Here is a 24099-nt window from a genome sequence, read left to right as displayed (position 1 = left end):
TCTGTGAAATGCCTCCCGGTACAGTTTTCCACAGAATCAGACACTGTCTGTTCTGGCGCCTGCTGTTCTGCACAGGTTGGGCTGGAGTCCTGCCTTTTTGTCCTGCAACAGAAGTCCTGTTTTCTGGCTCCTGTGTGTTCTTTTCTTGGGTGACACGCTTGTTTGGTAGTGTATTTGCTCCAGTACCATCCTGACAAAAGAACACATGGGAAGTGGGTTTCTTGAGACTTAAAATGTTGAAAATGCTTTTAAATGACATGGAATTGGTAGTTTGGCTGGGTATAGAATTGTGGATTGGATGTCATTTTCCTGCTGAAGTTTGAAGGAGTTGCTCCCTTGGCTTCTACCTTCCAGCGTGAGAAGAAGCCCAGTCCCCTGTGTGTGACCTGATTTCCTCCCTGGAAGCTTTGGTGTCATCTCTCCATTTAGACGGTTTTCTGTTCGTTGGGCAGGTGATGGGTTGGTTCTACTCTGCAGGCTCATTCTCTTCAGTAAACTCTTACTGATTTTTAAAGCATCTTAGCAACTTTTTTTTTAGGTGAAGTATAGTTGATTTACAATTGTGTTAGCGGTTATTTTAAATTTTATTTCTTCTGTTTGTTCCTTGATTGTTGCATTTTGTTCTCTTTTCCTGGATGTAATCTCTTTCTAAGGAAACTAATTTTTTGACACTTTCTACTGTTCCTTGCATTGTATCTAGTTCCCTTTTAGATCCACTTCTGGTTTGTTTTTATCCTGTTCTATAATTTTAAAGACTTTTCCTCAAATGTTGGGTGGCCTTGGCAGTTCATATTTAAGAATGAGACCCTAAAAAGCTACTTGGAACCAGTCCAACCGTCACCTAGGGTGTGCGGGTTTCATCGCACTCGTCTTGCAGGTGGGATGGAGGGAATGAGCACCGCTTCCCCGTGTGCGGAGTTGGCTGTGGTGCTTTTGACGGAGGCGCCAAGGCGAGGCCTCATGCCTCTTAGCTCGGATCACTGGAGGAGGTGGGAGATGAGGGGTTACTCCATCGCAGCCTGAGTGAGTTGGGCCTGGTTAGGGAGTCATTCTGTGGGTGGAGGTCAAGGATGGGGTTGAGTTGTAGGCACCGCTGTTTCCTTTCATAAAGGTTTTGTTTAAAATGTGCCTCTTTCTGAAAACCATCTGAGTAGGGCTGTTCTTGATCCTGTGCGGTGGAGGTGGTTTGAGCCAAGAAAAGGAGTCGGGCAGGAAAAGAGCTGCTCTGGGTGCCCTGGCATCCAAAGAAAGGGACGGAGGGAGGGAAGAAAGGAAAGTTCGAGGAGAGTGAGCCAGAGGCTGCTCCCATCTTCACGCAGGAGGCAGCCCTGAAGTGGAATGTTTCCATAGACCTTCTGGAAGGTCCTTTTCTGAGTTCAGCAAATGGAGAGGAAGCTTTTGGACGGCTCCCCGCGAAGCCGGGGTGGGGGGTGGGGCAGCGTGTCGTTAATAGTCTCCAACTGCAGGATGTCACTGCTGCTGATTCTGGGGCCCCCTGCCTCGCGGGGCACGTGGGAACGTGGCTGAGGGTAGAATTTTTTCTGGTCACTGTGTGGTTTAGGATGTTACCTGGACTTACTGTGGTGATCATTTCACAATGTCCATAAAGATGGAATCATCGTGTTGAGCTCCTGAAACTAATGTTATGTGTCAATTATACCACAGTTGAAAAATGCCAGTTGACAGTCTGGGTTTGACCCCTGGTTGAAGGGCCGGGTGACCCTCCCACCACTGCCCTGCCCTCAGGGGCCACCCAGGACTCCCTCACAGTGGGGGGAAGGCAGGCTGTGGGGGATCCGGCCGATGTAGCAAAGGACCCCAGGCTGGGGGCAGAGCATGGGGTTGACTCCTCACAGTTCTGGGGACCGGAAGTCTGAGACCCAGGTGTCGGCCGGGTGGTCTCTCTCCAGAGGCCTCTGCATGGCATGTAGACGCCCTCATCACCCTGTGTCCCCGTCTGTTAGTCCCTCTGTGTGTCTGTGGCTAGATTTCCCCTTACAAGGACCCTGGTCAGACTGGGTTAGGGTCCAACCCAAAGACCCATCTCCAGACACAGTCACATTCTGAGATGCTGGGGCAGGCCTTCAATGTAGGAATTCTGGGGGACACGCTTCAGCCCACATGGGTCACACAGACCTGCCATGTGCAGCCTCGGGTGGCTGTGGGGGTCCCCGGTGACCCTCTGTCCATGTTGGCGCCGTTGGCACCCTCTCTCCTGCCTCGGGGCACAGGCCACCTCTGCCCTCAGCAGGTACCTGCTGGGGCCACAAGCTCCTCACTGAGGCATCGCCCCTCGCAGTGTGCCCCCCAGGGAGTCGGTTGGGGGTATCCCCAGAAGCTGCCCACTTTGTGATGCTACAGGCAGTGATCCCTGGGCCCTGGGGTGCCTCCAGGATGTGGGCAGAGCTCATGCCAGTGGCCGTCAGCACACGCTCCGAGAATTCCTCTTCCTGTCCCCACACTGCCTGTCCGCTGACAGGGATGCAGACCTCAGTCTTCAAGAGCAGGGCGGGGGAGGCAGCCACCAACCGGCCTCCGGCCCTTGGTAGGAGGTGGGGCTGCAGGCGGGGGCAGCAAATGAGACAGCTCATTACCTGACCTGCCGTCACAGTAACTCAACGTCTGACCATTAAACAAGCTGGTGAAGGGCTGTGAGGAGCTGGTCAGACACCAGGCGCTCAGGCAGGGCTGCCCCACGGGTGGGGAACAGTGCATGCAAAGTGTGGAGGCATCAGAGCACGTGGTTTGTTTACGGGACTGAGGTGGCTTCCCTGTGGCTGGTGTGGGAGATGGTGGGGGGCTGGCAGGCGGGCCCACACTGGGGGGACTCTGTGCCATTGTGCCATTATTTGATGCATCGTGGTTTACGGAAATCTTTTTTCTGTTTTTTTTTGGCTGTGCAGCTAGGCTTGCAGGATCTTATTTCCTGGAGCAGGGATTGGATCCGTGCCCTCGGCGGTGAACGCGCATAGTCCTAACCACTGGACCATCAGGGAATTCCCCTTTTTTCTCTTATCAGGCAAAAAATACAAGTTTCAAATACAAAAAAAAGGGGCTGTGCACAACAGGCATGGATTTTATAACTGTTCTTTCTCTGATTGGACAGACATTTATTGAGCTCCTGGCACCACGCAGATGTCCTCACCCGACCATGCACTGAGTGTGCAACCACTGCATTCAGCCCTGAAGACAGGGTTGGGGGCCCTGCACCACCCTTTTCCTGGGCTGTGCCCCTCGGTGAGGGCCTGGGTGGGTGGGGAGGGAGGCCCGGAGAAGAGGACCTTGAACCTGAGTCCTGGGGGAGGGGCAGAGCAGGGCCAGCAGGCTGGGTGGGAAGACAGGCAGGTGCTTCCAGTGGGTCCAGTGGGAGCAAAGGGCAGGGGCACCGCAGCCGGGGGTCTGTTTCCATGGCTCCTGTTGCCCCCACCGCCAGGGAAGTGGCTTGGGTTTCACCGGAGGCTTCCTCAGCCCCGGGCTTTCCCTGCAGAGTTTCCTCCTAAAGACCAGGGGCGGGGAGGGGTCAAAGCGCCCCTCAGCTCACCCTCTGAGGCTGCAGAACAGCAACCCAGGGGGTGGCCAATGTCACCGCCGTGAGGGCTGGATGCAGGCCCAGCTTCTCGCGGGGACAGGGCACCTGAGCTGCCACTGCCTGGCGACCTGTCGTCACTGAGCTTCCCCACGTAAACCGGGATCAGGACGCCTAGGCAGCGGGCGCAGTGTGGTCACGGGGACGCTGTGAGGCGATGGAGGGGGCCCCGGGGGTGCAGCGCTGTCCCACGGGACTGGAGCTTGTGTTCCAGGGGCCACAGGAAACTGGAAAGAGAAACAAGTGGGCCAGATTCTAGTGTGTCATCGAGCCCAGTATATTCACGTTATTTCATATGTAATCGATACAAAAATTATCGATGAGATGGTGCTTCGCAGGGTTCACATCTCGGTCTGGACCAGACTTTCAGGAGCTCGGCGCCACCATCTGGGGCTGGACGTCCAGCGCTGGAACCAGTGACGGTGCCAGGCTCAGAGCCTCAGCCGTGTGAGTCACTGGCCCCCTGGCTCTATGAGGGAGTCTGGTAAAAGCCCCACTTTACAGGTGGAGAAACCAAGCCGCAGAGCTGGAGGGGGGGTGGGGGGCACTCACACCAGCACCTTTTTATTTTTTTCTTTTCCATTATGGTTTATCACAGGATATTGAATATAGTTCCCTGTGCTATACAGTAGGACCTTGTTGTTTATCCATCCTATATAAAATAGTTTGCATCTGCTAATCCCAAACTCCCAATACATCCCTCCCCCACTCCCCTCCCCCTTGGCAACCACAAGTCTGTTCTCTATGTCTGTGACTCTATTTCTGTTTCATAGGTAAGTTCATTTGTGTCATATTTTAGATCCCACATATAAGTGATATCATATGGTATTTGTCTTTCTTTCTGACTTATTTCACTTAGTATGATCATCTCTATGTCCATCCATGTTGCTGCAAATGGCATTATTTCATTCTTTTTGATGGCTGAGTAGTATTCTGTTGTATATATACCACATCTTCTTTATCCAGTCATGTGTCGGTTGTTTCCATGTCTTGGCTGTTGTAAGTAATGCTGCAATGAACATTGGGGTGCACGTATCTTTTTGAATTAGAGTTTTGTCTGGATGTATGCCCAGGAGTGGGATTGTTGGATCATATGGCAACTCTTTTTTTTTTTTTAATTTATTTTTGGCTGCGTTGGGTCTTTGCTGCTGCATGCGGGCTTTCTCTAGTTGTGGCAAGCGGGGGCTACTCTTCATTGTGGTGTGCGGGCTTTTCATTGCGGTTACTTCTCTTGTTGTGGAGCACGGGCTCTAGGCGCGCAGGCTTCAGTAGTTGTGGCTTGCGGGCTCTAGAGCGCAGACTCAGTAGTTGTGGTGCACGGGCTTAGTTGCTCCGCAGCATGTGGGATCTTCCCGGACCAGGGCTCGAACCCATGTCCCCTGCATTGGCAGGCGGATTCTTAACCACTGTGCCACCAGGGAAGTCCCGGCAACTCTATCTTTAGTTTCATGAGGAACCTCCGTCCTGTTCTCCAAAATGGCTGCACCAATTTACATTCCCACCAGCAGTGCAGGAGGGGCAGCTTTATGGTAGGCACCCAGACGTATCTGCTGACTCCTCAGACTTTCCTATTTCTTTTTCTTGCTTCATTGCAGGTCCTCCAGCACTGTTAGACCTGAGCAGGAGGGTCATTCTTGTCTCTTAAAATCTTAACGGGAAGGCTGCTAATACTGCCTCCCTACTGTGTTTACTAAGCAGCTTTCATCAGTTTAGAGTCCCTTTCGATCCCTCTTTCAATTTTCCACAGATGAGGAACTCTATCCCGCGTTCTGCTCCTACTGAAGCTGGTGTTCTCCCTCTTTTGTCCATGTGGTGAATGACGTCAATTTTCTGATCTTGAACAATCTCTGGAATAAAGTCTGCTTGGTTTCATGTACCGTTTTTTTTTCAATGTACCCCTTTGGATTCGGTCAGCTAATAATTTATTTAGGACTTTTGCATCCAGCTTCATAATCTAAATTGGCCAAATGAAAGCCAACTTTAAAAGGACAAGTTTACTTGCAATTTCACCAATGAAATAGCTTGTCTTTCTCTTGTTTCCTTTAAAGATCTTATCCGTGTACATTACAATCTTAGTTATTTCAGCATACATAGTAAATCATATTCTTTTTTTCACTAGACATCATATATCTATGCATGCCACATAAAATACATTATTTTAGTAATTACAGTGGTGTCCTCTTTGTGATGACTGTAACTACCCACTTGAGTGAACCACTTAACACGTTGTGGTTTAAGAATTTTTTTTTTCTTCCTAGATTAAGTTCCCAGGAGTGGGATCACTGGGTCCAAAGACAAGAACCTGTTTACGGATCCTGATCTCTTTCCCACAGGAGGCTTCTCAGTCCGCAGTGCCGTCGGCAGCGAGCGGGAATAAGCCAGCCTCGCCTTCTGCTTCAGGTGCGAGCACCCACCGGCCTGCGCCGTGCGCAGCGGTTCCGAACCGCCCCGCGCTCCACCCATTGTGACGCGGGTCCGGCGGCGGCGGGCAGAGCCGGGGCATGGCCGAGGCGCAGGAGCTACTGCTGCAGCTGCTGAAGGACAACCGCGACGGGCGGCTGCGGAAGCAGGAGCTGGAGGAGCTGGTGCGCGGGCTGGAGGCCGAGAGCGAGAGCCTCACAGAACGCCTGCACGACTTGAGCGAGCGCGAGCGCAGGTGCGGGCTGCTCCTCACCTTGCCCCGGGCCTTGGGACCGAGCCGACGTGCGGGGGCACCGCGAGGGGGCTGGCATCCGGGAGCGACCCCGGACCGCGGAGCCTCAGTTTCCCCTCCGCAGCCTGCAGCGGCGGCGGAGCCAGGCGGCGCGGGCCCTGCGCGGAGAGGCGAGCGAGGCGGCGCGGGAGCGCGCAGACCGGGCGCGCCGACTGCTGGAGGCTGAGGAGCAGCACAAGCGGGATCTGGTGGGGCGGGGCCCTAAATGGGGCGGAGCCTGCGGTGGGCGGGACCTTGGACGGGGCGGGTCTCTGGATGGGCGGGACCAGTGGAGGGGGAGTGGCCTTGGATGGGGCGGAGCCTGCGGAGAGGGAGGGGCCTTGGACGAGGTGGGACCTTGTGTGGGGCGGGACCTAAAGCAGGGTGGGACCCTGGACGGGGCGGGGCTCTGGGTGGGCGGGGCCAGTGGAGAGGGAGGGATCTTTAATGGGGCGGGGACTGCGGTGGGGGCGGGGACCTCGGAGAGGCCCGGACCGCCCCCTCGATCCCGTCCAGGAGCAACAAAACCGTCAGCTGCAGGAGCAGTGGGAGGAGCTGTCAAGCCAGGTACCTTCAGGAGACGGCTTTCGTCTCGCGCTTCCCCTAGGAAGCCCCACCTTAGTCCCCGCCCCCATTTCCGCCGCGTCCCCGCCTCCCAGGGTAATATCCCCCCCCACCCAGAAGCCCCGCAAACCCCGCCCTCACAAGCCCCACCCCCAGCTCTTTTACTACGGAGGAGAACAACTGAGTCAGCAGCGCGCAGAGCAGCAACTCGGGACCCAACTGGTGGCTTTGCAGGTGCTTGGGTGGGGCCCCGAGGGCAGGAGCGCTGGTGTGGGCGGGGCTTTGATGACCTGGGGGCGGGGCCTTGGGGCTGAGGGCGGGCGAGGGCGGGCATGAACATCTTGGCCGGGCGTTGGGGCGGGGTCTGGCGCGGCGAGCTCGGGGAGTGGCGGGCTCCTGACCTTCCCTGGATCCTCCGGAAGAAACAACTGGAGCTGGTGGAGGCCAAGCACGCCAGGCAGGCGGAGGCCCTGCGGCAGGTGCGGGCGGAGCCGGGTACTCAGTGGGAGGGTCGGCTTGGGGTGTGGGTGGGGCCTGGGCAGGCGCCGGACGGTGGAGAGGGCTGAGTTCCCCGTCTAATCAGGGCTCCCCTCATGCCAGAGCGCACAGCGGACGGAGGAGGCCTGGGCCAGCTTCCAGGAGCAGAGCGGAGTCTTGCAGGTGCCGCCCCCCTCCACTCGGAGAGCCGCTCACCTCCGACCCCACTGCGGCCTCCTCCCCCGGAGCTGCCGGGGCCTGCCTCACCAAGGTCTTCCCAGGTGTGAGGCCTCACTCCCACCCCCTCCAGGAGCTGCAGGGGAAGGTGATGGAGGCGGCGACTGCGCTGGACGCCTCGCAGGGCGGCCCGGAGCCGTAAGGGGGTTAGGACTGTCGGGTGTGGGGAGGTGACTGTGGGGCCGGACAGAGGGCACATCGCCATGCCTGTCTCCACAGGTGCGAGTCGCAGCCTCGCCGGGGGCAGGGCTGCGCGAGCTCACTCATGGAGGAGGTGGCCAAAGCGGACTGTGTGAGTGCGGGCCTGGGCAGGGACGGGCTGGAGACGGGACCTGCCCCCGGGGCCGCCCCCACACACGTGACCACCCCGTCAGGGATTTCCCCCCCTCCCCCAGGGACCCGCCCCATGATACCAACCCCGCTGGGCGGCCACGCCTGCCACGGGACGGCCCACCCAAGGACCACGCCCGCATAGGGGACCCGCCCCGTAGTGCCACGCCCCCCACGGAGGGACGCGCACCCACGGGCCCCGCTCCCCCAGGGGGTTCCCCCCCACCGCTCCCCGGCGCGGGGCTGTATGTCGCTCCCTCTTCCCCGCAGGAGAAGCGGCTGTTCGGCGGCGCGGGCGCGGCGGGCATCAGGTGAGCCGGCGGCGGGCGCGGCGCTGGAGTCTGGGGTCCAGGGTGCGCCCGGCGCCCCGCCACCACCCGTCTGCCGGTGCGTCGTGGTCCGCAGGCTGTGGGCGCTGGGCTCGCTGCAGACGCTGCTGCTGCTCCTGCTGGGCGTCGTGGCGCTGCCGCTGCTCTACCTGGCGCTGGTGAACCCCTCGGCCCTCCGCCGCGGGCTCATGCGCCCCGGCTCGGACGCCGCCATCCGTCGCCTGCGCTACACGCTGGCCCCGCTGCTGGAGCTGCGCGCGCGCGGACTGCTGCCCGCCTAGTGCATCACGCCGGCCGCGGCCGCCAGCACCCGTGTCTCCCGCGTGGTTTCTGGGCGCCAGGCGGAGGGGTGGGGGGGCGGGGGTGACTGGGGAGGTGAGGGGAAGGGGGACTGGGGAGGGGTGGCGGCGAGAGACGGTGAGACGCGGGGGTGGCGGCGAGAGAATGGGAGACGCCGGGGCGGGGGCGTCATGTGTCCTCGGGCCCAGCGGACGCCAGGCTCCTCCGGGCGGACCTTGGTCCTGAGAGGCTGCCGGGCCCTCGGTTCCTCCAGCCCTGCCGCCCACTCGGGAGGAGTAGGAATTGTTACTAAACTCGCTCTCCCCTCCGGCGAGCAGAGCCCGGGGCACCGGCCAGCGGGTCCCCGCGGAGGTCCGTGTCCCGCGTCCGCGTGGTGGTTATGCAGTCCCCGCGGCGCCTCTCCTCTCCTTGGTCCGCGGCGCTCTCCCGCGTCCGGGCTGTGTGGACCGTGCGCGCTCACCACTGCGGTCTTCGCGGGCATCGTCTTTTCATTTCTGTAAATGTTCTGCTTAATGGAGATGGACCTCGCGTTTCACTTAGTCTCTGATGCAGATGCTGCTCGATTTTTATTATTTACTTTTTGTTTGGTAGTGAAATTGTGTGTATCTCCTGTGCACACATACGTGCGTTTTTGCTCAGGCTTTTGAACAATCGTTTCCTTATTGATTTGCACTTGTTCTTTAGTCTTTTGGCGGTTAAATTTGTTCATGGACTTCTTTGCACAATGTAAGAATTGTGCGTTGTGTTCTAAAAATTCCGTTCTTGCCTGGAAGTCGTAAAGATACTCTCACACTTTACTTTTCATTGGTGTAAACATTTTATCCATCATCCGTAGATGGGCATTTGGGTTGTTCCACCCTTTGGCTATTGTGATGCTGCAGTGAGGGAATTCCCTGGTGGTTCAGTGGTTGGGACTCGGCGCTTTCACTGCCTTTGCCTCGGTTGCATCCCTGGTCGGGGAACTAAGATCCTGCAAGCCTCACAGCGCGGCCAAAAAAAAAAAAAAAGATGGTGCAGTGAACATGGGTGTGCAGATATCTGTTTGAGTGCCTGCTTTCGCTTCTTTTGGGTATTCACCCAAAAGTGGACTTGCTGGATCAAATGGTACTTCTGTTTATTTTTTTGAGGAACTGCTGTATGGTGTCCCATCAGCAGTGCCCAAGGGGTCCAGCTTCTACACATCCTCTACAATATTAGTTTGCTGGTTTTTTTCTTTCTTTTTTAATGAATAGCCATCCTAATGGGTGTGATTTTTTTTTTTTTGCTTTCAATTTTCAAGCTTTGCATTCTCTAGTTTTTATAATTTATAATTACAAAGTCTCATCCATCACATCCATAAAATAAGATGTCCTAGGGAAGTCTAGCTTGTATCCATGTGCCCTCCACCCTGTTGCCCCCACTCCTGTGGAAGAAACACTTGATTTTTTTAATGGACTCTCCTTTCCCCCGCTTGATAAGTGAACTATGTACAGCCCCCCTCCCATTTCCTGGTTAGCACAGTGCAACATGCGACTTCTCTGGAAGCTCCTCGCTTTGGGCAGTGTGGCAGGTGGGCCTGTCATTAACGCCACAGCCACCGTAGCCGTGGGGGTGTGTCCTCATGCTTCCTCAGCAAGGAGCCTTCTGCAAACGTCTGTTTGTATTTTGCCAGAGAATCTGTGAGATCCATTCCTCAAAGTGGGATTGTGAGCCAGGGGTGACCACATGCATGATATTTGGAGATGCCCCTGGTTACTTTCAGGGTCGCTCCGTTGCATTCCCACCCTCACTGGCTATGGCCACTTTCCCCACAGCCTCTCCCCCCAACCCTGCATGTTGTCAATCTGATGGGTGAGAAAGGGCACTTCAGGGTGGTTTTAATTTGCATTTCTCTTGTGATCAAGGTTGAGCACATTTTTTATATTTAAGGGCCAGGTGCATTTCTTTTCCTGCAAACAATTCATATCATTTGTTCATGTTAAAACTATAGGATCGTAGGGTTTCCTTCTCCCTCAGTTTTTTCAAAGCTCTTTTTTAGGATGCATTTTAGCTTCGAGATCTGTTGTGAGTATTTCCCCAGTTTGTCTTTCGCTTTGTTCGGGGTGCTCTTTTGCTATCTATGTGTTGTTTTGGTAACAATTTGCTTTCCTGTACTGATCCTGGATTTTCTGGGTTATGAAGGAAACTGTTCCCGTCTTCTTCCAACACTTGCATGCTTCCTCAGTTTATATTCAGCCTGTTGTCTGCCTCTGGATGTAGGGACTTAGTATGGTTTAGGATGTGAGGACCTTTTGCATTTGTTTGATTGGGATTACACTGAAGTTAGAGATTAGAGATAAGTTTGCAGAGAAATGTCTTCCAAACCTTGGACGACATCTCTCTCCATTTTTAATTTTTCTCAGCATTTTGTGTTTTTTTTTAGTGTAAAGGTCTTTCATGTCTTTGCATTTATTCTGAGGGATTTTATGTTTGGGGTGCTATTATACACGGTATAGGATTTTTTAGTTTTAATTTCTAACTGTTTATTGCTGGCATATAGAAATACAATGACTTTTGTGTATGGATCTTGTAAACTGTGGTACTGCTGAACTACTCCCTTGTTAGTTCTTTGAAACTCTTCCATAGCTTCCTCAGGATTTTATAAACAATCTTATTGCCCGTGAGGCAGGACTGTTTCTCTTCTTCCTTCCAAACTGTCTACCGCTGGCCACACACTCGGTACAAAGCTGATTAGAAGTGGTGAGAAGGAGTGCCCCTATCTTGCTCCGGATCTTATATTTCATCATGAATATGTTAACCATGTTTTTCTTAGAGATCTTTATCAGATTGAGGAACTGTTCTCCTATTTCTAGTTTGCTGATTTTTTTTTTTTTTTGGCCATGCAGCACAGCTTGCGGAATCTTTGTTCCCTGACCAGTGATCGAACCCATGCCACAACAGTGAAAGCACCGAGTCCTAACCACTGGACGGTCAGGGAATTCCCAAGTTTGCTGATTTTTTATTACGAATGGGTGTTGAATATTGTGCAGTGCTTTTTCTGCCCCTATTGATCATATGGTTTTCCTTCTTTAGTCTGTTAATGTGAATGACCCTGATTGCATCTTAAGCCAACCTTGCATTCCTGGGATAAGGCCCACACTTGGTCATCATGGTCCTTTTTTACACATTGTGTTCAATTTGCTAATATTTAGTTAAAGATTTTTGCGCCTGTGTTCATGAGAGGGATGTTGCCCTATCTTCTAGTTTTCTTGGAAGGTCGTTGTCTTTTTTTTAAATTTTAATTAATTTATTTGGCTGCATTGGGTCTTAGTTGCGGCACACGGGATCTTTCATTATGGCGTGTGGGCTCCTCACTGCGGCACTTGGGCTTCTCTCCAGTTGCAGCATTTGGGCTCTAGAGCGTGTGGGCTTAGTTGCCCTGCGGCGTGTGGGATCTTAGTTCCCCGACCAGGGATCGAATCCACGTCCCCTGCGTTGGAAGGTGGATTCTCAACCACTGGACCACCGGGGAAGTCCCAGAAGGTCCTTTTTAATATCAGGGCTGTGCTGCCTTCATAAAAAAATGAATAGGGAAGTGTTTGTTCCTCTCTTTTCTGAAGGATAGTGTGTAACACTGGCATTATTGCTTCCTTACATATTGAGACCCATCTTGGCTTTATGATGAAAAAAATTACACCTCAATAATTTTAACACAGAAAAACATATGAGTCATCAGTGTATGTAGCTCAGTGAATTTCCATAGGATAAGAAACAATGTTACCAGCACCTGATTCTCCCCCTGCCTTCCTAGTGGCTCCCTCCTTCAAAACTAACTTGTGTCCTGACTTCTAACACCATCAAATAATGGTGCCTGTTCTGGAACCTCAGATGGAGTCATTCAGCAAGTACCTTTTGCTCAGCAGCGTCCACACTGCCTGCTGCGGTTGTTCATTTATGTCCATTATTGCCCTGTATTCTTCTGCATGAATAACCACAATGATTTCTCTCTTGTCTAAGAACATTTTGGTCATTTACAGGTTTTGTTTGTTAGGAGTAGTGACCTCAGGACACTATTTCCTGCACAGATTTCGTACGTCTGTCGGGTATGTGTATAGGCGGGGAACTGCTGGCTTGAGCTGCTCAGCCTTGCTGGAGGCTTCACACCCAGCAGCAGCAACTTAAGAGTTCCAGGTGCTCCACATGCCCCAATGCCTGACATTATGTATCATTTTATGTTTCAGACAGGCAGGGGGGTGAGTGGGTATCACATTGTGGTTTTAATTTGCAATGATGACTAAATGAAGTTGAACACCTCTTACTATGTTTATTGGCTGTTTGGACAATGTCTTTTGTGAAATGCCTGTTCAGGTTTTTTGTCCATTTTTCTATTCAGTTGTGTCTTACTGATTTTTTAGTAGTTCTTTATATATTCTGGCTGTAAGTCCTTTGAACAGATATAGGTAATTGCAAATATCTTCCCAGGTCTGTGGCATGTATTTTCATAGAGTCCAATTTAATTTTTTCCCCTTTATAATTAGTGCTTTTTTGGTTCTGCTTAAGAAATCTGTGTGTGTTCTGAGGTCATCAAGACATGCTTCTGTATTTTCTTCTAAAAGCCTTTAAAGTTTACCTTTAACGTACATCTCTCCAGTCCACCTGGAATTAATTTCTATGTCTGATGTGAGGTAAGCAGTCGAGGTTGAGTTATTTTCTATACTGCTATCCAGTTAATGCACCATTACTGCAAAGACCATCTTTCCCTGACTGCTCTGCAGTGTCTGCATGTATGTGGGTATACGTCCCTGGACTTCATCTCTTCCACTGTTCACTTGTCTTTCCTTGAATCAGGAAGCCACAGTGTCTTAACTTCCATGGCTTAAGGATAATTCTTGATATCTAGCTTGTGGGTCTTCAAGATCCAAATAGCTATATTTTGACCTTTGCATTCCCATATAGATTTTAGACTTGCCAATTTCCACTACAGAACTTTCTGGGATTTCGATTGGCATTTGCAGTGAAACTACAGACCAGTTTGGGGAGAAACAAACATCTGTATAATGTTGAGTTTTCCAACCCATGAATATTTGTTTAGATCTTCTTTCTTTCAACATTTGTAGTTTTCAGTACTTCTTATGAATAGGTCATTAGATTTTTTTCTTGGTATTTGATGTTTGGGGTGCAATTGTAAATGGTACTGTTTTCATTTTTGTTGTTGTTGTAAGATATATGTACACACATACACACACACACATAATTGACTTTTGTATATTAACCTGTATCCTGAACCTTGACTATAGAATATATTCAGATTATTTTGGATTTTTATGTACACAAAGGCCATTTCTGAGTTTTATTTCTCCTTTCCAGATTCTTACACTTTTCCTTTTGTGGCCTGACTAGACTGGCGAGGGCCCCCAGTGCCAAGTGCTGAACAGAGGTGGTGAAACACAGTTATTGTCTAAGGGGACAGCTGTCAGTATATCACCTTTAAGAATTTCAGAGTTTTTCGCAGACACTAACATCAAGGGAGTGATGTTTTGGGTACACCCCGTCCTGAGTGTGGACCAAGCTTCCCCAGAAACTCCTCGAAGGTATCAGGCTCTTGGGTTGGTCTTTTGTCTCCTGCGTAATCGAAAGAGGAACTTGATTGTTCTTAAGATTTTAAATTTCATTTTGTTTTTTGTCTCTAAAGAAACCTATTTGCTTGTCAGCTTGTGGATTTAGATTTTTCTACCCAGTACTGTAAATAGCATTTCTAACTTTTCAAGATGTATAATTTGCCATATTGCCGGAGTCTTGGACGTGCCATTCAACTGACTTTCATTTTAAAGCCAGTTTGACAGGCTTCCTTTCCAAGTATTGTGGTTTCAAATCAGTTCTACTGTGTTTGAGTGTGTGTCTACATTTTATAGTGTGTTTGTCCTGCACTTCCTATGCTCCCCCCTCTTCCTGGTCTTCTGTTTGATCTTTCTGGAAGTCACACCTGATATTCTGGTTTCCTTTCTACTTGAACAGGCTCACCTCTACGCACCTCCCCAAACACGACCTTAAAGCATTTAACTCGGATCATCCCCTTGGCTCTTACGTGTATTTTGTCTGGTGTTTCAGTTCCACTCTTTCAATTTCTAAGTATTTAGGGTTCTTCCAGATATCTTATTGATTCCTAACAATTCCGTGGGATCAGCCTGACGTGGTGAACAAGTACAGATGGGGTGCTGCTGCTGACGGACTGCATTTCATAATCGCCATCAGGGCTACATGTGTGACGGCATCCTGTGTTCTATCAATCACTTGTGCAGAGAAGGATGTTAAAATCTCCAACTCTATTTATTTCTCCCCTGAATTCCGTCAAATTTTGCTTCGGAAACACATGTACACACGATGATGGTGAATCTTTCTATTTCCTCTACTTCTGCGTCAGGTCCATGACTATAAAGTGCACTGCTTGTCATCAGCATATAATTGGGTCTCACGTTTATCCATGTTTATAATTCCTGCTTCCTGACTGGAGTGCTTAGTTGTCCATGCTTAACAGAATTAATGATGCAGTGGGACTGTCGTCTGCTATTGCAAAACTTTTTGTCCCATGTTATTTCTTCTTTTCTTCTTCCTTTCCTGCCTTCTTTTGGATTAATTTAATATTTTAAAAAGTTCTTTTAACTTACATATTGGCTGCTTCTTTATATTTATTTATACTGTGCTTCCTGCAGCTGAGTGGGTGTTTTTCACCAACTCTGGAATCCTGTCGTGGGTGACTGAAGCGTCTCATTCAACTCTCCTTTTCTTTATGCCTCATTTTTGGTAATTTCATTGTTCTGCCTTTCATTGATGGGTTGTCTCTTCACCTGTATCTTACCTGCTTTTTTTTTTTTAATAATTACTTTTTTAAATTAATTAACTTATTTTTGGCTGCGTTGGGGCTTCGATGCTGTGTGCGAGCTTTCCCGAGTTGTGGCGAGCAGGGGCTACTCTTTGTTGCAGTGCGCGGCCTTGCCATTGCAATGGCTTCTCGTGTTGTGGAGCACGTGCTCTAGGCGCATGGGCTTCTGTACTTGTGGCACGTGGGCTCAGCTGCTGTGGCTCGCGGGCTCTAGAGCACAGGCTCAGCAGTTGTGGCACACGGGCTTAGTTGCTCCGCGGCATGTGGGATCTTCCCAGACCAGGGCTTGAACCCATGTCCCCTGCACTGGCAGGCAGATTCTTAACCGCTGCACCACCAGGGAAGTCCTTACCTGCTTTTTAACCAATCAATCAATCATCTTTTGTGTGACTTATTTCTAGATATTCTGTCATCGTTTTTTTAGTTTTGGGTCTTTGGAGGGTCATGCGGGTGGGGATGGATACTGCGGGGAGGTTGGTGCATGAGGACGGCGGTGTCCTGGAGTAGAGGACCTGAAGGTGGTCGAGAGGGACACCGGGAAGGACCGGAGCAGAGGCAGGACGCAGAGCAACGCCTGCGGAGCAGAGACGAGAATGGGGTGGCCGGGTGGCCTCTGCGGGAGCCCTGAGAGCCATCAGGGAAAATACAGTGTTATTTTCGGTACATCTATGCTGTGGTGAGTCGTCTTTGTGAAGCTCACAGCCAGGGCACTGGGGATGGCCCCTCGTGGCTGCGAGGCTCCTGGGCTGGCGGCCCCCACCCCCAGCTGAATGTGCACTTAGGACTGAATTGGCTCCAACGCAGTTTTTTTGTTTTTATTTTGTTTACGTTGGTTGAATCTTAGGTTAAATATAATTTTTCCATTTTTTATACACAAGAAAATACTTCATGTACCTCTGAGACAAGACAGGCAGGGAATGTGTCCAGTGCAAGCATAGCTCACACCTGTGCAGAGACTGGCTCTGATTGTCATTCCAGCCACACGGGCCATGTAGGCGACACCTCGGGAGGCAGCGGGTTGCCGGGCTCTGCAGGGGCATCTCAGCCCATCTGTCCATCGGATGAAGTGGCAGGCCGTGTGCAGCAGCAGGCAGTGATTGCGGCACTCTGCCCCTCAGTAGGGGATGTCGTTCTGATAGTACTGGATCATGTCATAGGTCCGGCTCCTGGGAGCAGAGAGCAGAGGGGATTGTGAGGTGCCTGTGCTGGTCTGGGGACCCGACCCCCTGAGCCGTCCTGCTACACCCCTGGAGGCCGAGTGCCCGATTGCGGACTTTTTGTCTGCCTGCCAGCCCCTCTCTCACTGGGACACTTGCTCCCTCACCCATGACCACAGCCTCCCTGTTATGCCCCATCTCCTCCTTGCTCATGGGCCCCAAAGTGGGCTCAAGAGGATGCCCTTCCTCAGCCAGACGCCTGCCCTCGGTCCTGGGGCCCGGGATGTGGCCCGGGGGTGCGTCTGTAGGAGTTGACTCCCAGCCCTGGGGCCTGGCATGTGGCTGGAAGGGGTCTGTGCGCTCCCCCTCCGCCCCCCACCCCCCCGCCTCACATCACCATCAGGAGAGCCTGCCTCATGCCGCCCTCCAAACCCCTCCTGCTACCCTGAGCCACCCCACTTCTCTGCTCCCCAGTCAGCAAAACCAAGTGGTGCTCCTGTGCCACTGGACCTTGGCGGATCCACCGGAGCCAGTTCTCTGTCTCCAGGGTGTGGGCCTGGGGCCTCTGCACCTCCCGGGGCCTGGACTCCCCTCGCTCACCCCGTTGTTGAGCCTAGAAACCTCAAGGCCACCTTCGACTGTCACAGCCCCTGGGAGCCTGTCCCCAGGCCTGTCACTGAGGCCTGGCCCCACCGCTTCTAGTGGCCCCAGTTCCCCCACCAGGCCCCTCCTGTCATGGCCCCCACAGCAGCTGAAGGGGACTGAAGCCTCTCAGAACTCACTTCCTGCCCCACTGGGCCGGGCGTCTTGGGGCAGTGCATCCTGTCACCTGGCCCAGGTGTGGGCCTGCGCAGGTGCCCACTGAACACTAGATAAGTGACACGGGTGCGTGGGTGGGGCAGGACAGGGTGACTTGCCTGTTGCTGAGGAAGCAGCTCTGAATGACCTTCAGGATGAAATTTGCGGCCTCTCGCTCTGTCATGTTGGGGCTGAACCTGTGCCTGGCGGGGGGGAAGGACCGTGTCAGGGCTGCCGCCCCCAGGGCTCCAGGCTGCCCTCCCTGCAGGGACGTGGTCTGGCTGGTGGGCTGCACTTAGTGGCCTGGCCTCCTGTGGGGACACGGTTCCCAGCTGGCCTTGAGGGCTTGGGCCCCTTCCCAGCACCTCCCGGGCCCAGGGGCCTGCGGCCAGGGTAGGACTGGCAGGGGGCTGAGCCACTGCAGCGCCGGGGCTTGGCCCAGACACACCCTTGAGGGACGAAGGGCCGCAGGGTACATCCTCCGCCTAAGCCATGGCACCTCACACACGAGAGGTCTGGGGACAGTGCCTCACCCAGGACCCCGTCTGTCTGGGCGTCCAAGGGGGAGCACTTGGCCTCGATAACAGTCCCTGTTACCAGCACTCGAGGGGCTCCCATCTCAGGGGACAGCCGCCCCCAAGTGGCCTGCCTGCCGGACCTACTTCAAGAGCTTGATTGTCTGGCCGCGGAAGCAGGGAAGGCCCGTGTCCAGCATGAGAGTGACCAGAGAGACAACGGCGTCCATGTAGGGCCTGGGGAGAGGCAGGGAGGGAGGTGGACAGAGGCCAGCCTGGGTGGGGGCCCTGCCTGTGGTCAACATGCAGCCCCTGCCCAGGGCCTGCCCTCGGCCCCTGCCGTGGTTCTGTGCCCGGCTGAGGAAGGGATCCTCCCTTCTTGAAGGGAACCGCGTACGCGCCATGCAGGCTTCAGCAGACTCGGGTTGGAGTCCAGGTGTCCCCACACTGCTCTGTGGCTTTGGCCACATGACACTTGGAAGCCAGGACTTGAGTCCCTGGCACGCAGCCTGGGGGTGCAGGGGCTTAGGCTAGGGAGGAAGGGCAGGTGGGGTGCTCAGAGGGGCCCCAAGGCGTCGGCAGGCGAGGCCAAGCCTGGGAGATGCAGAACATGGAGGGTCACTGATGCCTGGAGCAAGATGCTGCTGGCACAGGTGGCAGAGATGTGACAGGAAGGCGAGGCCTCAGGGGGCCTCCCGTGCATACCCCCGCCCCAACCCCAGTTCTGTGTCCACCAAAGGCCTGAGATGACCCAAGGGGAGCTTTGAGGGGCAGGCGGGGCTTGCTGGATGAACGGGCCCAGTATGGAAGCCCCTCCCTGCCCCCCGCCCCATCCACAGGGCTCACCGCACGGCCAGGTAGCCGCGGACACACATCTCCATGAACCACTTGAAGGGGGTGGCCTCCATCTTGCCCCCCATGATCATCACCATCTCGTCTGTCAGCTTGATGTCTGGTTCCCAGCCGAGGTTGCCACCCGGGGAGCTTTCAAACATGAAGCCAAAGTCTGCAATACCCCAAAGAGCCATCGTGTTGGGATCAGCTGCGGGGCAAAGCCGGGTGGATGCCCTGTAGCTGCCGTTTCCTGGGGACGCTGGGGAGCAGCGGCTGGAAAGGAAGCCCAGCTCCCCAACCCCCAGAGCCCCTGCCCCGGTGCCCCCGCGGCAGGATGCCCACCCACCGATGTGGATGATGTGGCCCTTCTTGTCCAGCATGATGTTGCCGTTGTGCCGGTCCTTGATCTGCAGCAGGAACAGCAGGAGGCTGTAGGCAGCCATGCTGCGGATGAAGTTATAGCGCGCCTGTGCAGAGACAGCATGCTCAGGGCGCCCCGGAGCTGTGCCCTCTTGGGCCTGCGGCCACCCTGGAACCCCTGGGCCTGCGCTTAGATCAGCAAGCCAAACCTTGGTAGCCGGAGTGACAAGTGGGTGCATCTGAGGTGCAGGGCGGTGGCCCCTTCCCCCCTTCAACTCTCGTCAGCTTTCTCCTGGGGAGCCCCTCTCGAGGCATGCCTTTCATCCCAAGGAAGGTTACAGATGCCCTGGTTTTACCCCCAGACATACGAGGACTTGGAAAACAGGGTGCTGACCAATGCGGGAGCTGGGGCTGGGGGGCAGTGGGGCCGCCCTGCTGCCCACCTGCTGGAAGGCCAGCGTGGACTCATCCCCGTACTGGCGCGTGAAATAGTCGTACATGCCAAAGTCGGTCTGGCGGCCCAGCTGGTCCCGAGAGGTACAGTCAGGGATGCACTCGATCACCCCGCACTAGGGAGGAAGGGCCGAGGCTGAGGCTGCGGGCACACCGCAGGGTGAGGGACAGGGGCAGCGCCCAAGCAACTGCTTGGGGAACTTACCCCAGGGGCGGTGGCCACCACCCGGTACGGGAAGACAAAGAGATCCAGGCCAACCAGCTGGAAGATGTTTTTGAAGAGGTCGATGATCTGCAGGGCCAGCATGTCCTGGGAACCGGGAGAGACTCAGGGTGGTAGTGGGCTGCTGGCTCCAGGTGCCTGCGGCCCTGCCCAGTGAGGGGGAGGGGGAGGGGTAGGAGGGAGGGAGGCCCTGGTGAGCCTGACTGCCCACTGCTCCCTGGGCAGACTGCGAGGATGCACTGCCTGGTGGTGGGTGTAAGGGGCACCCATCCCCCCGGGGCAGTTCCCCCTGAGCAGCCAGGGTGTACAGCGGGAAGGGGGGGCCACTGGAGAGGCCTCTGGGTTTAGCAGAAAGCCCTGATGTACTCCAAGGCAACAGAATCAAATGGGGAACCAAGGATTCCTATTTCTGTGTGATGCTGAGAAGTGTGCCTGGAGCCTTGGAGAGAGGTGGGCCTGCCCCAGCCCCGCCCACCTCCGGCCCTGCCTGCCCAGCCCACTACCTGCCGGCAGTCGTCTCCCACTTTGAAGATGGCTGCTTGCCAGGAGATTTTCTGGCCATCGGCCTCCTGTGTGCTGCCCTCATCCTCGGAGTCTGAGCAGCACCGCAGACCTGCACAGAGAGAGGCTTCCTGTCAGTGGCGGGCAGAGAGGCCCTCTGAGGATGCTGGGGGCGAGCCCTGATCATGTGCCTGAAGCAACACAGAACCTTAGGGATCATCTCTGCAAAACCCTAAGGAGGCCAACGAGGCCCAGCAGACACCGGGGGTCAGTGGGTGGGGCCACGGGGCCAGGGTCTCTTCCTAAGAACAGCTGAGGAGCGAGGGCCCAGGGCCACACCCTTGTGCTGCTGTGCTCCCCACATTCATGCCCCCCCAGAACTGCAGAGTGTGATGTATGTGGCAGCCACAGCTGAGGAACAACCATGCCCTGTCCCGGGAAGAGGCCAGAAGGATCCTTCCCAGCGCTTCAGGAGGGAGCAGGGCCCTGCCGACACCCTGGTCTGCAGACTGGGAGAGAATCGACTCCTGCTGTGGAGGCTGCCAGCCTGCGGTCACTCGCACGGCAGCCAAGCCGACCAGTCCTCCCTGGGGCCTCTGTCACTGCACACGTGCCTGCCACCCCCAGACAAGTGCCCAGACTGACTGGCTGGAGGCCGTCACTGTTCATGGGGACCCCAAACTACATCGGACGTGCCCCACTGACCTTCCTTCTCAAGTTCACTAACTCCGCATCGTTTCACCTTGAACTTAGCCAAATACGGGGCCTTTGCAGCGCTGGAAAACAACAGAGAATGGGGCGCAAGTGACAGGGAGTGGGAGCCCGTGAGGGGGAGCTTGCGGGGGGTGCCTCACCTCTGCATGGGCGTCCCGGACTTGTAGTCGATGTCCAGCACGATGGCCTCGGGGTTGCTGGGCAGGTAGCAGCCTGTGAGGGACAGAAGGGACATCCCAGGGCCCAAGCAGGATGAGGCTTTCCCAGCAGACGGGGCTGTGCTGAGGCCTTGAGGGCCTTGCCTGCGGCACCGCCGACTCCTTGTTCCGAGGCCGGTAAGGCCGTCGTCCCTGACTCTGTGCTGTTTCCCTGGACCCATCCTGACGTTCCACATGGGGCCACCGCCTCCCGCAGACGCTTCTCCAAGAGGACACCCTAAACCCTCAGCTTCTCAGGTCACTGGCCGCCAGTGCCACAGGACACAGGAGCCCCAGCGCCCACCCACCTGACACCCCCAGCTCGACCTTGTCAGGGCAGGTCGAGAGAAGGCCCTTCCTGGTCACGGACCACAGTTCCCCAAGCCCCCGGAGGTGGGGGTGCTCGAGGCGGGGTCCTGGTGGGAGGGACTGGGCCCCTGGGGACCATGTGGGCCCCCGCCTCGTCCGCCCTCCTTCCCTCGCCAGCCCAGCCTCCCTCACACAGCCCAAGCTCCACTCTGCTCTAGAGCCCAGCTGGCTCCCCAGTGCCTCGGGGACACGACCCGGCAGCATGGTGTCCCCTGGGAGGCTGAGTGTTCTCTGGGGCGGGGCTGGGCAGGGCTCAGCACGGTCAGGAGAGGCCTACCCAGGGCCCTGCACTGGTGCCCACCACTGAGGCAGGCAGTGGGCAAGTGTGCAAGGCCAGGGTTTTGAAGAACGAGTGTGTGAGACAGTTAAGAACGGAGAGCTGTGCGGTGACGTCTGGGTTCCCGTCTTGTCTTGGAAAGACACGGATCTGACCACATGGCAAGAGCACCAGGGAGGGGGGCATGGGCCCCCTCATCCTACAGGCCCTAGCACACGTGGGACGCCCCCGCTCCTCCCTAAGCCCACTGTGTGGCCTGCGTTGCTTCTGTTACACTGGAGCTCAGGAACCTTCTAGAACCACAGCTGCCAAGGACAGGGCCTTGGCCTTCAGAAAACAGCAGTAGCTAGGAGAACCAAGAGTGACCACTGGCAGGGGCAGGTTCTGGAGAGGGGTGCCGGGCACCCAGGGCCCCCCAGACCCCCGTCTCACTGGCCTCGAGCCCTGCTCACCAGGCTGCACCTTCACTTCAGACAGAGCCGACAGACAAGCCCTCTTCCTCTCGTCACCTTTAGGGTAGGGCCTGGAGAACAAAACACAGACGCTGGTGTCTGTGGCTTCAGGGCACAGACAGGCCCTCCTGTCCGAGAGCCCTAGCCCTGCGCTCTGCCACCCGGGGCAGGGGAAGGGGATGTGCGCTGCTGTGGGGGCCAGGTTGCGGGCTCCGTGGTTTACTGGCAGTGTGGCCTCGGGAAGGCCCTCAGACCTCTGCGCCCCACGACAAGGCGAGTGAAATGAAATCATGCCTCTCACGTGGCAGAGGCCCAGGGAGTCCACCCTGATCCTCCATCTCTGCTGCCACGTTGCCGCTCTGCTTAGAACTGGCCAGGAGAGGACCATGGGACACGTGGCCCGCAGTGATGGGGTGGGGGCTGAGCCTGAGCACTGGGGACAGTGTGGTGACTAGGCGCCTGGAGGAATGGCACTAGGGCTCCCCTGCTGCCTCCCCAGGCGCCCGGCCAGCATCCACAACTCCGGGGCCCCATCCTGCACAAATGGGTGGCCCAAGACGTCCAAGGTCGGCGTCTGCTCCACGTGAATGGCGGCCCAGGAGGCGAATCAAGAAAGGACCTTGGGGCTGCAAAGGAGTCTGGTTTCCCTAACACCACGGGGACCATCAGAACCTGGAGAGCAGATGTCCTCAGGCTTGGGCAAGACCCAAAGTGAACCTGAGATGTTGTTTTCTGTGCATCTGCTATGCCCGCGGGGGCCCTGGATGGCGGGAGCAGACTCCCCGTCTGGCTGTTCCTTAGTGGGGGACGTCGAGGGGCCATGTCTACAAACTCCCTGGGCAACTCCCACAAGTGCGGCCTGGAGAAGATGCCACTTACTTGATGATGGCTGACACGTTAGTGATCTTGTTGAAGAAGTCGAATTCCCGCTGGTAGAAGTCCTTGGCCGGGCCGGACAGGGAGCTTGTGATCTCTTTCACCAGCTGCTCCAGGAGGTCGCCAATGTCAGCTGCAGAGAAACCGAGGGTAAGCCTGCAGTCCTGGGGACCCTCTCTCCAGACCCCACCCAGAGGAGGTCTGCCCTCCTCAGGGTGCTGACGCCCATGAGGCTGTGGTGAGTGGAGGGCCCCAGGATCACGGATGCTCAAGGGGGCCGCACCTGAAGCGTGTGGTGGTCTCAGGGGAGCACCTGCATCTGACTGTCCCCTCTTCCAGGGAACGTCATTTTTACTTGAAAGAGTGACCAAGAGACAAGGTAAAGTCACTCAGACGTAGACTTATGGCAGATATTTTCTTGAAAATGAATAAAATCAATCTGCCATTTAAGGAAAACAACTACAATACTTTGTTAAACTTGACAAAAAAGCCTGACAGTTTCCTAGCACTCAGAAACGTTTCTGTCCTGTGAGGCAGCTGGGGCTCCACACACGGGATCTTTAAGTACTGCGTCACGAAATGCGTCAGCGCTGGAGACCTTGCCCTGCGCATTGGGTGTGACCATGGTGGGTGTTACAGGTCCTGCGAGGGGCGAGTGCAGGGCAAGCAGGGGCTGGATGAACAGAGAGCGAGGCTCACAACACGGTTCAGACCCCTCACTGCACTGAACCCCTGAGAAACCGTCCCGCCAAGCTTGGTAGCGTTAGCGGGGAGCACCCATGGGGGCCTGAACACCAGACGCTCCTCCCTTTCCAACTATGGGTCAGCAAGGCCCAATCTCCTGTAGCCACTTCAGCCCAAACAGCATATTCTGACATGAAATGCAGAGGCAGAGTGAGGGGATCTCCCACCACACTGATGACCTCATCTCCCACAGGCACTAAAGGGGCCTGTAAACGTGTTAAGCAATGCCACTCTTCTCACTCACTTCTTTAAAAGTTATGTTTATGTGAGATGGGT

At 55.1% G+C, this 24099-nt stretch overlaps 2 protein-coding genes across 12 annotated transcripts in view; one reads left to right on the top strand and one right to left on the bottom strand.

Moving 5' to 3' along the window:
* The first annotated feature begins 2686 nt into the window (after positions 1 to 2686).
* Positions 2687 to 8570, top strand: TMEM191C (transmembrane protein 191C). 2 transcript variants are annotated; one of them, XM_082353919.1, is made up of 12 exons: positions 2688 to 3237; positions 3925 to 4033; positions 5920 to 6242; positions 6364 to 6487; positions 6795 to 6845; positions 6999 to 7076; positions 7265 to 7321; positions 7443 to 7502; positions 7630 to 7694; positions 7776 to 7848; positions 8157 to 8197; positions 8292 to 8570. In XM_082353919.1, exons 3-12 carry the CDS (start codon positions 6088 to 6090, stop codon positions 8494 to 8496), a joined length of 909 nt encoding a protein of 302 aa, XP_082210045.1. In that variant the 5' UTR covers positions 2688 to 3237; positions 3925 to 4033; positions 5920 to 6087; the 3' UTR covers positions 8497 to 8570. The 2 variants fall into 2 exon arrangements, with proteins under 2 accessions (XP_082210044.1, XP_082210045.1); XM_082353918.1 differs by having other exon boundaries at positions 2687 to 3237; positions 6795 to 7076.
* Positions 8571 to 16154: 7584 nt separating this feature from the next.
* Positions 16155 to 24099, bottom strand: part of PI4KA (phosphatidylinositol 4-kinase alpha) — a 96896-nt gene continuing 88951 nt past the window's right edge. For 3 of the 10 annotated variants that reach the window (XM_082353908.1, XM_082353909.1, XM_082353914.1), the window contains 12 exons: positions 23083 to 23212; positions 22204 to 22274; positions 21049 to 21343; positions 20900 to 20970; positions 20197 to 20306; positions 19676 to 19780; positions 19461 to 19586; positions 19004 to 19124; positions 18670 to 18865; positions 17971 to 18060; positions 17428 to 17511; positions 16155 to 16519 (listed from right to left, as the gene is read on the bottom strand). In XM_082353908.1, coding sequence (XP_082210034.1) covers positions 16468 to 16519; positions 17428 to 17511; positions 17971 to 18060; positions 18670 to 18865; positions 19004 to 19124; positions 19461 to 19586; positions 19676 to 19780; positions 20197 to 20306; positions 20900 to 20970; positions 21049 to 21343; positions 22204 to 22274; positions 23083 to 23212 — 1451 coding nt within the window. In that variant the 3' untranslated portion in view covers positions 16155 to 16467. Of the gene's footprint in view, positions 16520 to 17427; positions 17512 to 17970; positions 18061 to 18669; positions 18866 to 19003; positions 19125 to 19460; positions 19587 to 19675; positions 19781 to 20196; positions 20307 to 20899; positions 20971 to 21048; positions 21344 to 22203; positions 22275 to 23082; positions 23213 to 24099 lie in introns of those variants that run through there. The other 7 variants (XM_082353910.1, XM_082353912.1, XM_082353913.1 and 4 more) reach the window with 7 other exon arrangements.

Source organism: Balaenoptera borealis (assembly GCF_965194805.1).
Source record: "Balaenoptera borealis genome assembly, chromosome: 14".
Lineage (NCBI taxonomy): Eukaryota > Metazoa > Chordata > Mammalia > Artiodactyla > Balaenopteridae > Balaenoptera > Balaenoptera borealis.
The sequence above is the reverse complement of the archived record's forward strand: the minus strand, read 5'-3'. Positions and strand labels throughout refer to the sequence as shown.

Bases quoted from the DNA above. Each gene is read 5' to 3' on its own strand.
- TMEM191C (XM_082353918.1), top strand. From the start codon at position 6,088: ATGGCCGAGGCGCAGGAGCTACTGCTGCAGCTGCTGAAGGACAACCGC. The intron at 6,243-6,363 runs GTGCGGGCTGCT...TCCCCTCCGCAG, and splicing joins TTGAGCGAGCGCGAGCGCAG to CCTGCAGCGGCGGCGGAGCC. The intron at 7,503-7,629 runs GTGCCGCCCCCC...CACCCCCTCCAG, and splicing joins AGCAGAGCGGAGTCTTGCAG to GAGCTGCAGGGGAAGGTGAT.